The sequence below is a fragment of the Juglans microcarpa x Juglans regia genome, chromosome 4D, assembly GCF_004785595.1.
Source record: "Juglans microcarpa x Juglans regia isolate MS1-56 chromosome 4D, Jm3101_v1.0, whole genome shotgun sequence".
NCBI classification, from domain to species: Eukaryota; Viridiplantae; Streptophyta; class Magnoliopsida; order Fagales; family Juglandaceae; genus Juglans; species Juglans microcarpa x Juglans regia.
Window position 1 is genome coordinate 12,214,627 of NC_054600.1, and position 13,454 is coordinate 12,228,080.

Consider the following 13,454-nt stretch of genomic DNA (forward strand, 5'->3'; position numbering starts at 1 on the left):
GGCCCAAGTTGGCCACCCAAAGTGGGTGGCTGGCCAATGCTCACTATCCCTTTGGGCGGCCAAGATTGGATAGCCCAAGCAGTGGTTGGCTAGGCCACCTCGTTGACGTGGCATTTAGGTGGCCAAATCAGGCCAACTTGAAGGGTGGTTGCTAATTGTCACCACTTTTTGGCCACCCACGGCCACCAGTTTATTACTTTTTTCTTTTTAATAGATTTGATAAAATAGTTATTTTTTATTTTATTTAAATCTAGTTATTTTATTTTTTATTGGCGTTTAAAAAGTTGTAATGTTATTCTTTAGGTCGATATGCATTTTCTAATTTAGTTTACTTTTTACTATTTTAGTTGACTAAAATTACAATTATTTCAAAAGAAATCAAGATTTTGAATCTCTCTAAAAAATTACAAGATATATCCCAGCTTTACTTCTGTTGACAATTTAGACTCTACACAAATGCAATCATAAAAGAAATCAATTAAACGAATAACAGAACCATCATGTCCTTAGGTCTCCCTGAAAGTGAGGGAAGGTTTAAATGGATGCAATTTTATTTATTAGTAGTAATATGTGACATGATCTGTTAATCCAATACGAACACGACACAATAATAACATATTTGGTTTTAGTCTTAACAAGTTCGTGTTAAAATGGATTGACTCGTAAAGACACGATTGCTTAACGAGTTGATAATGGGTCAACCCGTTATGACCTGTTAAGAAAGTTAAAGTTACAATTATACTTTTATACCTAAAAGTAAAATTGTTAGAATTTAAATTTCGATATTTTTATTGTTTGGATTGTAATTTTAGACTTGTAATTAGTTTTATATTTTTTTATAGATATTGTGATTTTAATATTTATATAAAATTGTACTAAACTTAATCAGGTTAAATGGTCGTGTTCGTGTTGACCCATATAGTATAACAATTCTTCTACGTATAGTCAAGGGTTGCAAATGGAGGGGAGTCGGCTGATGCCATGTCAGCCGATATTAAAAAAAAAAAGGGCGTGAAATAAGGAAGAAACCAAAACAGAGCTTGTTCGTCTAGCTTTCATGTGGGTTTCGTCTAGCTTTCATATGGGTCTTCAGTTGATCGTGTTCGAGTTCGTCTAGATCTTGCATGTTCTTGTTAGTTCATGCTCTTCATGCTCTCCTGATCTAGTTCATTGATATCCACATTGATCTAGTTCGTCGTGTTCGTCTGGAACCGTGGATCGTCATTTTCGTGTGGGTCTTCTCCATCGGCAGCTTCATCAGGCATTGGTAAGACAATTCTGAATCTTCTTCCCTCTTTCCAACACAAACGCTTTTCTCATCAACTCCATGTGCATCTTCTTCCTTCTTTCCAAATCTAAAAGCCTTGTACACGACGAAATGACAGTTGTGAGTGTTACCAAACCCAAAACCCCTCATTCTTTCAAATAATTCCAACGCTTTTTTAGCTTGCCCATCTTGATAATAACAAGAAATCATGGTATTCCGACAAGCCACATCCTTGGCAGGCATTTCATTGAATAGTTGTATAGCATAATTAAAAGCATTGCACTTTGCATATTAGCTTACAAGAGAACTGGCCACAACAACATCAATTAGACAACCAATTTTGATCACATAGGTATGTATCCTCTTCCCACAACCAACCCTACCTAATCCACCACAGGCCTTGAGAACATTTGGGTAATTGTAACCATTGGGTTTCAAATATTGATGATGCAATAAACTTCTCATACAGTTCAAGAACTTCAATGAATAGAAGCTTTTGGCGTAAGCAGCTGATTGGAAGAACGTCACAAAGGTTGTGATTTACCTTTGATAAGTTCAAAAGTTCAATAAAAAACAAGAGGAGTAAACTCAACTCACAATGAAAATTCAATATTGTCTAAGCCTTGTGTTGGTCGGTTACAAGTATTTAAATACCTAAACTCAATTAACCCTAGGCCAAAACAAGACCCCTTTTACCCAAAATGCCCTTGGATGAATAGTGTCACGGCTACAGTAACGCTGCTACAGTAACTTCTTGAAACCCTAGTTTCTAAAAAGTAACTTTTCAGATAAGCCCTTGGCCAAAATACAAGACCTTCCTAAAAACCATAGTTCATAAGAAATAAAATATATATGAGCCAAACATTCTCAAGCCCACTTATTCTAAACTAATAAAATAAATCCTTTAACAAATTGAAAGCCTTCGATAACAATAGACCCAAACAATAACTCTAAGTCATGTCTTCTACAGCTTGTATCAAAACTGGTTCTCCTTCTTTCAAGCCCATCTTGAGTGTTGGGCTCTTGCTAGCTTCATCCCAAGTGGATTGTACCAATCCTTGCATTGCTTCCTTGATCTTCTTGGCTCTTGAGATTGGTCATCTGAAACTTGCAAAGGATCTTTAAGACTAGGCTCACTTTGGTTCTCATCATTCCCCATCTTTTCAAAAGGATTCGATCTCGAATTTTCACCTACATCAAAAGGAGAAAGATCAGAAAAATTGAGAGTAGCAGAAACATTATACTCACTTAGAATGTCCACTTTATATGCATTGTCATTAATTTTCTCTAGAATTTGGAAAAGTCCATCTCCTTGACGATACAACTTAGTCCTTTTATAGGCTGAAAATCTTTCTTTGCACATGTGAACCGAAATCCAATCTCCTGGTTGAAAGATGACACACCTTCACCCTTTATTGGCTTGAGAAACAACCGTTTCATTCTTTTGGGTAATTTAAAGTTGTACCCTATCATGAAGTGATTTCACAAACTCTGCCTTCTTTTGTCCATCCAAGATACTCCTCCGGGATAGAGTATCAGCAACAATATTCTCATTTCCTTGCTTGTAACGGATGACATAGAGAAAGGTCTCAATGTATTCCATCCATTTATCATGCCTTTTATTCAACTTACCTTGACTGTTGAGATGCTTCAATGATTCATGATCAATGTGGATCACAAATTCCCTAAACCACAGGTAGTGCTGTCAAGTCTCTAATGCACGAAAAAGAGCATAAAACTCTTTGTCATAAGTAAGGTACTTCAGGGATGCCCCCTTAGCTTCTTACTAAAGAAGGTTGTGGGTCGCCTATCTTGCATCAAAACGGCTTCAATCCCTATTCCTAAGGCATCACATTCAATCTCAAAAGATTTTTTAAAATCAGGTAATGCTAATACAGGTGCAGAGCACAACCTTTATTTAATAGTGACAAAAGCATTCTCTTGATCAACCCCCTAATGAAACCCAATATTCTTTTTAATTACCTCAGTGAGTGGTGCAGCAATGGTGCTAAAGTCTCTAATAAAACGTCGATAAAAACTTGCTAAGCCATGAAAGCTTCTTACCGTAATGATGCTCTTTGGCGTTGGCCACTCCTTGATGCCCTTGACTCTCTCTTCATCCACTTCAATACATTTTGTACCAACAATATAATCAAGAAAAACAACTTTGTCCATGCAAAATGTAAATTTCTTAAAATTAGCATACAACATTTCACATCTCAATACATCAAACACATATCTCAAATACTCAAAATGTTCATTTAAGTGCTTGATGTACACTAGAATATCATCAAAGTACACAACCACAAACTTGCATATGAACGCATGTAGGACATAGTTCATTAATCTCATGAAAGTATTAGGCACATTTGTAAGTCCAAATGGCATAACCAACTATTCATAAAGCCCATACTTAGTCTTAAATGCAGTTTTCCATTCATCACCCTCTTTCATTCTAATTTGATGGTACCTACTTTTAAGATAAATTTTACTGAAAATACATGAGCCATACAATTCATCAAGCATATCATCTAATCTAGGAATGAGATGGCGATACTTTACTGTGATATTGTTGACCGCCCTACAATCAACGCACATCCTCCACGTCCCATCCTTCTTTGGCACTAGTATCACTGGTACTGCACATGGGCTCATGCTCTCCCTCACGTACCCCTTACTCATCAAATCCTCAATTTGCCTCTGAAGCTCCTTTGTTTCCTCTGGATTATTCCTATAGGCTGGTCGGTTTGGAATAGTAGCTCCGGACACAAAATCAATCTGATGCTCAATGTCTCTAATGGGTAGCAACTCATTTGGCATCTCCTCTGGGAATACATCCTCAAACTCCTGCAACAAAGATGCAGCCAAAGTAGGAAGAGACTGGCTAGTTTCATCAAGATTAAGATAAGACTCTTTATAGACAAGAAAAATTATAGGGCGATCTACTAAGAAAGCCCTCTTAACCTCACTCTCTTTTGCATAAAAACTCACTTTTGTCTTTCATTTTTTCTGTGCAGACTCTTTTTTTTTTTTTCACTCTTTCTTTTTTGCTTATTTTCATTTTCAATTTTTTTTTGGTCAATCTTTTTTTCACTCTTCTTTTTCGATCACTCTCATTTTCACTCTTTCTTTTTCAATCACTCTCATTTTCACTCTTTCTTTTTTGAGCAACCTCACTTTTCAGTTTCAGTTGGTTCTCATGGACCTGTCTTGGAGTTAAAGGAGCAAGTTTGATTGTTTTGCCCTTCTTTTCAAAGCTGTACATATTCTTGAACCCATCATGTGTCACCCTCCTATCATATTGCCACGGCCTCCCTAACAAAATATGGCCAGCATGTATGGTCTAGAGTGTTTTAAGGTTGACAAATTCAACTTCTCAACCAAAGTAGTGCTAGCCACATTAGTACAACTCTCCCATCAATGATCATACTACATACCTTGCTGTTTACGTGACTTCTAGTATGGAAAATGTCTCTTTCTGTTGCTCTGCATCATCCACCTTAATGTGTGTATTGAGAGCACGCCTGGCAACAAGCGACTCACCTGTCAATAAGCGACTCACCTGTCATGGGGTATTCCACTCCATCATCATCACTAGTATCAACCAACTCAGGTAACTCATCACTATCATCGTCACTCTCAGTCATCACCTCCTCATTATCATGCATAATCATCACTCAGTTGTTTGGATATTGAGAAGCGATGTACCTTGAACCCAAAGACTTAAAGCACTTAATATCTCTATTCTTTGAAGGTTGAGATTCTACTTTGGGTTTGTTGCTAGTTCCCTCATCTTTTCCCTTAGGTGGTTTGGTCTTTCACTTTGCTTCAACTGGATCATTTCTATCCCACTTTGATTTCCAAGTAGTGCTAGGAACCGAAGTGTACCTTGCTGTCCATTTTCTCTTTAATTGCTTCTCCACCTTCATAGTCATGTGCACCATGTCTTCTATCTCCACATAATGTTGTAATTCAACTACATTGGTTATTTCCCTATTCAAATCACTCAAAAATCTAGCCATGGTGGCCTCCCGGTCGTCCTCTACATTAGCCCGAATCATCGCCACCTCCATCTCCTTATGGCTGTGAAGATTTTGTAATTTCTGGTAAAGGTCTCTATAGTAATGGCTAGATACAAATCTCTGCCTCATGAGAGCTTTCAACTCTCCCCATGTCTCTACAGGCCTCTCATAATTATTTTTCCTATTGGTCACTAATTGATTCCACTAAATAATAATAGCATAATCAGTGAACTCAATTACCGCTAACTTTACTTTCTTATCCTCAGAGTAATTATGACAATCAAACACTAACTCTATTTTTTTCTTCCATTCTAAATAAATCTCAGGGTCAATTCTACCCTGAAAAGATGGTATTTTCATTTTAATGCTCCCAAGATCTCTATCTACACCATCCCGACCTCCTAGGTTCCCCTCAAGTCCTCTTTCACGCCTAACTCTTCTATGTCTACCCGACCCAACTTCAGATGTTAGGTCTTCCTCATCCTCACCATCTCCTTTATTCTCATACTCATTTTCAACCCTAGACTCATGTCGCCTCCTATCTCTCATACCTTGCAGATTTCTAATCGTTGTTTCTTGACGATCTATCTTATCCCTCAATTCACTCAACACAAAATTCAACAGCTCAAACTGTTGTTGCATGGCTTGCAACACAAATGATAAGTTATCTGCCATCCCCCTTGGTGATGAGCCACTACGCTGAGACATTGTAATGTGCTGCACAAAAGAATGTTATTGGTAAAAAAAAACCTCACACACCCCCTTACATGTTTACATTCAAATAATAGCACTTCACTCGTGTTTCACTTTTAATTGGATTTTTTCCGATAATAGTCTCACACTCTTTTGCCTTTTACTTCATGAGTTTTCCCACTCAAGTTCTTTAAGAAATAATTGAACTCAATCAAAACAATGCAACCTTGTTTTATCCCAACTAGTAATTAGGTCCAAGAAACAAGAACAAGAGAAACACAGAAGGAATAAAATGACACGAGAATCAAGAAAATTATACAAATGAAACAAGATACCAACTATAATGAAGTATGCAGCTCCTTTGATGATAAGGTTCAAGAAAAAAAATTCAGATTTTTTTTTTGTGATTTCACCAACTGATTTGATCATAATTAAAAGAATAAGCAATTGATAAAAGCCTAACAATAACTCAAAACCCTAAAATAAGTGAATACGACAGCCCCTCCTTTTTTTTTTTTTTTTTTCCAACCCTAATCAAAGAACAAGGTAACTCTAATCAAAGAATAAGGAAACCCTAGAAAACAATGAGAAATTTGGCAGCCCTAGGATGAAGGAAATTTTTGTACTTTTTTTTTTTTTTAATATAAGTAATGCAAGAATTAAAAGATAGAATCATACCTATTTGAAAACCGAGCTCTGAATACCAAATGATATGAAACTGCAGGAAAGAAATCTTTTGAACCCACAATCAATTTGACAACTCACCAAGAAAACCAAAATCAAGTTAATGGATGGAGAATCTAGACCCGTTGAGAACTCGTTTCAATAGTCTAGATTATATTAAAATCTAGACCTGTTGAAAAACCTGTATCAAGAACCCAGATTACAAGGAGGAACGCTACAAAAGTTGTGATTTACTTTTGATAAGTTCAAAAGTTCAATCAAGAACAAGAAGAGTAAATCAACTCAAAATAAAAATTCAATATTATCTAAGCCTTGTGTTGGACGGCTACAAGTATTTAAATACCTAAACCCAATTAACCGTAGCCAAAACAAGGCCCATTTTACTCAAAATGACCTTGGATGAATAGTGTCGTGGCTACAATAACTTCTTGAAACCCTAGCTCCTAAAAAGTAACTTTCCAAATAAGCCTTTAGCCAAAATACAATGACTTTCCCAAAAATCCTAGTTAATAAGAAATAAGACATATATAGGCCAAGTATCCTCAATCCCACTTATTTTAAACTAATAAAATAAATCTTTTAACAAATTGAAACCTTTTGATAACAATAGGCTCAAACAATAACTCTAAGTCATGTCTTCCATAGCTTGTATTAAGTGAATCAAAACTGGTTTTCCTTCTTTCAAGCTCATCTTGAGTATTGGGCTCTTGCTAGATTCATCCCAAGTGGATTGCACCAATCATTGCATTACTTCCTTGATCTTCTTGGCTCTTGATCTTATGATTGGCCTATTTGGAACTTACAAATGATCTTTAAGACTAGACTCACTTTGGTTCCCATCAGCAGCCATGAGAACATTCCACAAAGAGATGTCGAAAGGGAAATGCAAATGCAAAGAGGGAGGGAAATGGAAATTGCTCAAAACGGTGCGTTTTTATTTTATTTTGACACATTAGCAGCGCTTACACCAGGCGACTAAGTCTAGAGTTTTTGATAGTATAATATACATGCTCTGACACGATACGAACATGACCTGTTAACAGGATTTGAAACCCTTAATTTTATCGAGGCAATGCTTGGAAGTACATGTCAAAGGCCACCTAAGTACACCCAATCTCAAGTCAATATTTAACCAACAAGGAAGTTCATTCCAAGATGAACTTGTGAATAATCATCTTATATATGGATGTTCAATCATCCAGAGTTAGATAAAGTAGGCAGGAAAAACCATTTCTCAAAACCCAACTACCTGGGCTCATCTTTACGAAAGCGTTAACCATCCAAAATGACAATTAATAATTATCCATCCAAGAAAACCAGATCATGCATCTTTACAAACAACTGTAGTGCCAAAACCACGAAAATCCCGGCAAATTCATCTTTAACTTGGAACAAGACCCAGCTCCCAAATGGATTCAAGCTTAATTTCATTCTCTCTTCCATCTAACTCGCTGCTTCTTATACTTCATTTAGCTCTCTTTCTACCTTCTGTCAGACCCTTCTCAGATTACAGCACCTTGGTATACAAGAATTGTGAAAGCCAAACTTCCACAGATCCAACAAAATCTTACACAGAAACCCTTTCTGCCCTTTTCCATGAGCTCCTGGCGCACTCCTCCCAGTCTAAGTTCTTCAAAGCCGTTGAACTTTACAATGAGATGGCCATTTCTGGCCTCTTTCAATGCAGAGGCGATATCAGTGATGAGGAGTGTTACGATTGTGTTAATGCGCTTTCTCAAATCTCAAACAGCTTGTGCAGCCAATCCATGGCAGCTCGGGTTCAGCTTTTAGGGTGCTATACGCACTATGAAGCCGACGGTTTTCATCAAACTAGCACTTCAAAAACTAATTTGCTCTTCAAGAATTGTGGGAAATCGGATCATGGGGTGGCTGTTAACTTTGCAGAGATTAGAGACGCGGCCTTTGCTGCAATGGAAAGTGGTGTTGTCAGCGGTAATGGGTTCTATACAAGTAGTTACGACAAAGTGCAAGTTATGGCGCAGTGTGAGGGTGATTTAGGGGATTGTGATTGTGGGGAATGCGTGAGCAACGCAGTGCAGATTGCTCAGGAAGAATGCGGTAGTTCCGTTGCGGGAGAAATCTATTTCGACAAGTGCTTTATGACCTATTCCTACTCTCTGGATGGGTTACCAGGTACGTACATTTTAGAGCTAGCTGGTGTTTGACTAAGAATGATATGGATTGAATCTTTAAGCATGAACAGTATCATAAACAGAAAAAAAAAAAAAAAATGCATGTACACGTGCACTACAAGAAAAACAGTACTTTTTTGGTTCGCCTAAAATCGTTGCACAAAACATGATCAGCGTCGCTTTCAAATGCTTTCTGTAACCAATACATTTCACTTCCTTAAAAGTATTCCCATCATATCAATATCAACGTTCGATTTCTATTTTAGACCTTCTTTCTCTTACTCTTCGATGATCTGTTATTCATTCTAGCTAATACTAGAATAATTTTTCTTGACAGAGAATGGGAGAGGAAACAGCAATAACAATCTCAAAACTACTGCAATTGTTGTTGGCGGGGCGGCAGCTATATTTTTTGGGTTTATTTTCTTGTTGTGTATCAAGTCGTTGGGAAAGAAAGATGACGATTGAGTATAGGTCGTGGCAAATTTGTTAAAATCGTCTATCCTTAGTTTGTGGAATTGTATTGTTCTGTCGGGGCTGTATATGGGCAGGTACTCTGTGTAGCAATTTGTGGAAAGGAATTGTATTAAAATACGTACTCTTGTTGTCTCCTTTTGTTTTGTCTTCTCCCCCCCGCGACCCCTTTCTTGACTACGTTCGGTATACTACTGCACCCGACTTCTTTTTTAACTAGAACAAGAAATGAGATTTAAAGGGGAGAGTTTGAGACGGTACGATATTTGTTTTCAAGTATTTTAGATATTTTATTTTTAAACATCATTCATGAAAGTATAAAACACTTCTTCATTTCAAATTTTCAACTTTTTCATCTAATTATTAATTAATCATTACAACTTTCTCAAACTCTCAAACAAAACACCAAAAAATAATATTTTTTCTAATTTAAAAATAAAAGTTATATTTGATAGCACCCTCTCTTGTAGTTTCTCTACTTTTTTTTTTTTTTTTTTTAAGACCCAATCCGACACCACACATGGGGAAGGAGGAAGGGCACAAAGAGGGGCCGTATCAGCCTCATTCCCAGCAGAACAGACCCCTTCATACAGCTGGTGTTAATATGCCCATGTGAAAAGTGTTGTAAAATGTTATGCAAAACACACACGCACCAACGATGACCAATAAAATAAAAGCAATCACGATCAAGTACACGACGCATAATATATGTAGTTCGGCAAATTGCCTACATCCACAGAGCTGCAGAAATCTTATTAACCAGATAAGATTACAATTACTCAATCTCAACTCACACTCTCTCGGGTTTTTTACTCTCTCACTCAATATGCACTCACTAGATAATTGTTCTCTCTCAAAATATGCTGAAAATTGTACAAAACAAGTCAAATATGACAAACATATAGCAAAGAGCACTGAAAATCCTAATCCGGCAAAATTTGTGTTCTTCCCTCAAGTATTGTGTCGAGCGCACAATGAGCGAACAACATTGGCTCGAGTTGGATGTCGAGCAGAGGTCGAGCGAACACTAGGGTTTGTGTCTGGTTTAAGCTCACTGTCGCGTGGAACTCGAGCGAACTCACGAGTTGAGCTTCACTTGAGTTCACTATCGAGTGTACGTCGAGCAAACACTTAGTTTCTTTATTTTCAGTTCCAAAACCAGTCTCCACATGCACCCTAACAATCTCCCACTTGGAGATTGGGTCTCCACATGCCAGCCACTGTTTCTAGCCAAGTCCTATTATCTCTGCAGCTCACAACTCCCTTCTTCAACCTAGAAGACGCACTGAAGTCAAGCCCGACTTCAGTCTTCCAAGTACATGGCCCTTAATCAGTACATTCACTGGATGACTCACAACTCCCACTGCACTAGGAGTATTCGGTCTCGATCCGATCTTGGCAACTTTCGCCAACTTTCCAAAACTTTCATGAGGAACGACAAAACTGACTCCCTTTGACTTCCTCACATGTTTCACTTGATCAAATCTGTCTTTTTGCACTTGTATTTCCCTACACATCACTGGACTCTGATGTTAAATACAACGAGTTAGATCTTTTATCATGTGCTAGGACCAACGCACCTTAGTGATCTTCCAAGTTCCTCTAGAGAATGCTACTGCATAACCACTGTCATCAAGCTGTCCCACGGAGATCAGGTTTCTCTTCAAATTTGGAACGTATCTAACTTGCTATAAAGTCCACATGCCCCTGTTTGGAAGTGTGATGTGCATGTCACCCACTCTCACTACATCTAGTGTCTCTTCATTAGCCGCATACATATTCCCAAAATCACCAGCAACACAATTCTGCATGATTTCTCGATGTGAGATGCTTTGGTACGAAACCCCTAAATCCAACACCCAATCATCAATCGGACTGTGTACTGTAAGAAGTAAGGTACCATTCTTGATTCCTGCAGTTTTTCTTAATGTGGCCCGGCTTGCCATAACTCCAGCACTTGTTCTGCTGCCCAGATCTCATTTTCCTCTTCCTTCTGCTCTTGGAGCTTGACCTGTCATGTCCTCTGTCTCGATTGTCAACATTGAGGACAAATCTTGAACCCGAGAACTCACTCGAGTCTCTCCTATGTACCTCTTCAGCAAGGACCATGTTATGTATGTCGTCGTAGTTCAGTTTCATCTTGCCGGCTGAACTACTCACAACCATCCTCATGGCCTCCCAACTATTTGGCAATGATGCCAACAGAATCAATGTTTTGATCTCATTATCAAACTCAATCTCTACAAAAGATCATTGATTTGTGATCGTATTGAATTTATTCAAGTGTTGGGCTACAAACATACCTTCCAACATTTTCAGATTGAACAATTTCTTCGTCAAGTGCACTTTATTGTTCGCTGACGGCTTTACATACATACCTGATAAAGCCTTCATGAGATTCATCATGGTTCTCTCCTTACTGACATTGTGTGCCATTGTTCTGGACAAAGTCAGTCGAACAATCCATAAAACTTGTCGATCTAACAGGGTCCACTCAGCATCATCCATACTCTCTGACTTCTTTCCCAACAGTGGAATGTGGAGCCTCTTCCTATAAAGATAATTCTCGATCTGCATCTTCTAGTACCCAAAATTGGTACCATCGAACTTCTCGATTCCGGGTGCTTTCACTTGATCTCTAGCCATCATTCTCCTTCAGATATGACCTTGGCTTTGATGCCAGTTATTGTGAAATATTGTACAAAACACACACACATGAACGATGACAAATAAAGTAAAAGCAATCATGATTAAGCACATGACGCACAATATACGTAGTTTGGCAAATTTCCTACATCCACAAAGCTGCATAAATATTATTAACCAGAGGAGATTACAATCACTCAAGCTTAACTCACACTCTCTAGGACTTTTTGCTCTCTCACTCAATATACACTCACTAGATAATTGTTCTCTCTCAAAATATACTGAAAGCCGTACAAAACAAGTCAAATATGCGCACGTCAAGAAACCCTAATCAAATTATAACAAATGGCATTGGAAACCCTAATCTAACAAAGTCTACGTTCTTCGCTAGAGCGGCATGTCGAATGCACATCGAGCGAACAACATTAGCTTGAGCGAGGTGTTGAGTGGAGGTCGAGCGAACACAAGGGTTTGTGTCTCGTTCGAGCTCACTGTCGCGACGGGGACTCAAGCGAATTCACGGGTTGAGATTCGCTCAAGCTCACTGATAGGCGCACGTTGAGCAAACTCATGGGTTGAGCTTCGCTTGAGCTCACTGTCGAGCGCACGTCAAGCGCACATTGAGCAAATACTCTGTTTCTCGATTTTCAGCTCCAAAACCGGTCTCCACATATACTCCAACAAAAAGGGCCCTCTGTGCATCCCTCGATTGTTGAAATATATCCACAAGAAGCAAAGATGGAACAACCAATGGAACATGATCCATGGAATGTAGACCCTTAACATACGAGACAATCGGCAACTGAGAGAAAAAATCCATCTTGACTACCAACATCTGATGCTCATATACATTTGTTTCTAATAAAACTTCTTACTTATATATAAAAAAAAAGTGTAAGATTTGGGAGAAAATCTATAATAAAGAATCATTAGAATACTAACCTCTAGCCATTGTTGATCAAGTATTCGCAGGAACCGGTTATTTCTGAATTGTGAACTCTCACAGATTTCTATAAGGAGAGTATTGGAGAGTATTGGGTAGGGTCTTTCAACCTATCTTTCTTTATGTTAATCAATGTGGCTGGTATAGAATCACAGGCATTTATATATAGATAGACCAAGACCCTTATCCATTGTTTTCTAAGTGTTGCTTCCTTCAATCAAGGAATGTAACTATTGGTTTTTAAATGAGTAGTATCTTTATTTTATTTATCCAAAGTTTTTAATATAAATATAAAACTAATAAAATATATATATATATATATAAAATATATTTGAAAGGCTGTGGGACGTAAGCCACCTTTAACTCTCCCACAGGAGATGTAATCGAGAATGCAGATGAAGCCGTGACCTAACTAGGGTGAGTGGAGTTGCAAGATGAAGAGAATTTGGGGAGGAAAGGGAAATATTGGAGGGTGGGGGGGGGGAAATCTTCATGTTGGCACCCTTTCATTAAAGGACATGATTGCAGTGATTAAAGGGACATCGCAAAAACGCAAAAATCATTTTGCAGCG

At 38.0% G+C, this 13,454-nt stretch overlaps 1 protein-coding gene across 1 annotated transcript; it reads left to right on the top strand.

Annotated features, from left to right (window-relative positions):
• The first annotated feature begins 7,991 nt into the window (after positions 1–7,991).
• On the top strand, positions 7,992–9,307 carry LOC121259248 (plasmodesmata-located protein 2-like). The gene is made up of 2 exons (XM_041160754.1): positions 7,992–8,824; positions 9,157–9,307. Exons 1-2 carry the CDS (start codon positions 8,076–8,078, stop codon positions 9,179–9,181), a joined length of 774 nt encoding a protein of 257 aa, XP_041016688.1. The 5' UTR covers positions 7,992–8,075; the 3' UTR covers positions 9,182–9,307.
• Positions 9,308–13,454: the final 4,147 nt, after the last annotated feature.

Coding starts and splice junctions, on each gene's coding strand:
- LOC121259248 (XM_041160754.1), top strand. CDS start 8,076: ATGGATTCAAGCTTAATTTCATTCTCTCTTCCATCTAACTCGCTGCTT. Junction 8,825..9,156: donor CTGGATGGGTTACCAGGTAC/GTACATTTTAGA, acceptor TTTTCTTGACAG/AGAATGGGAGAGGAAACAGC.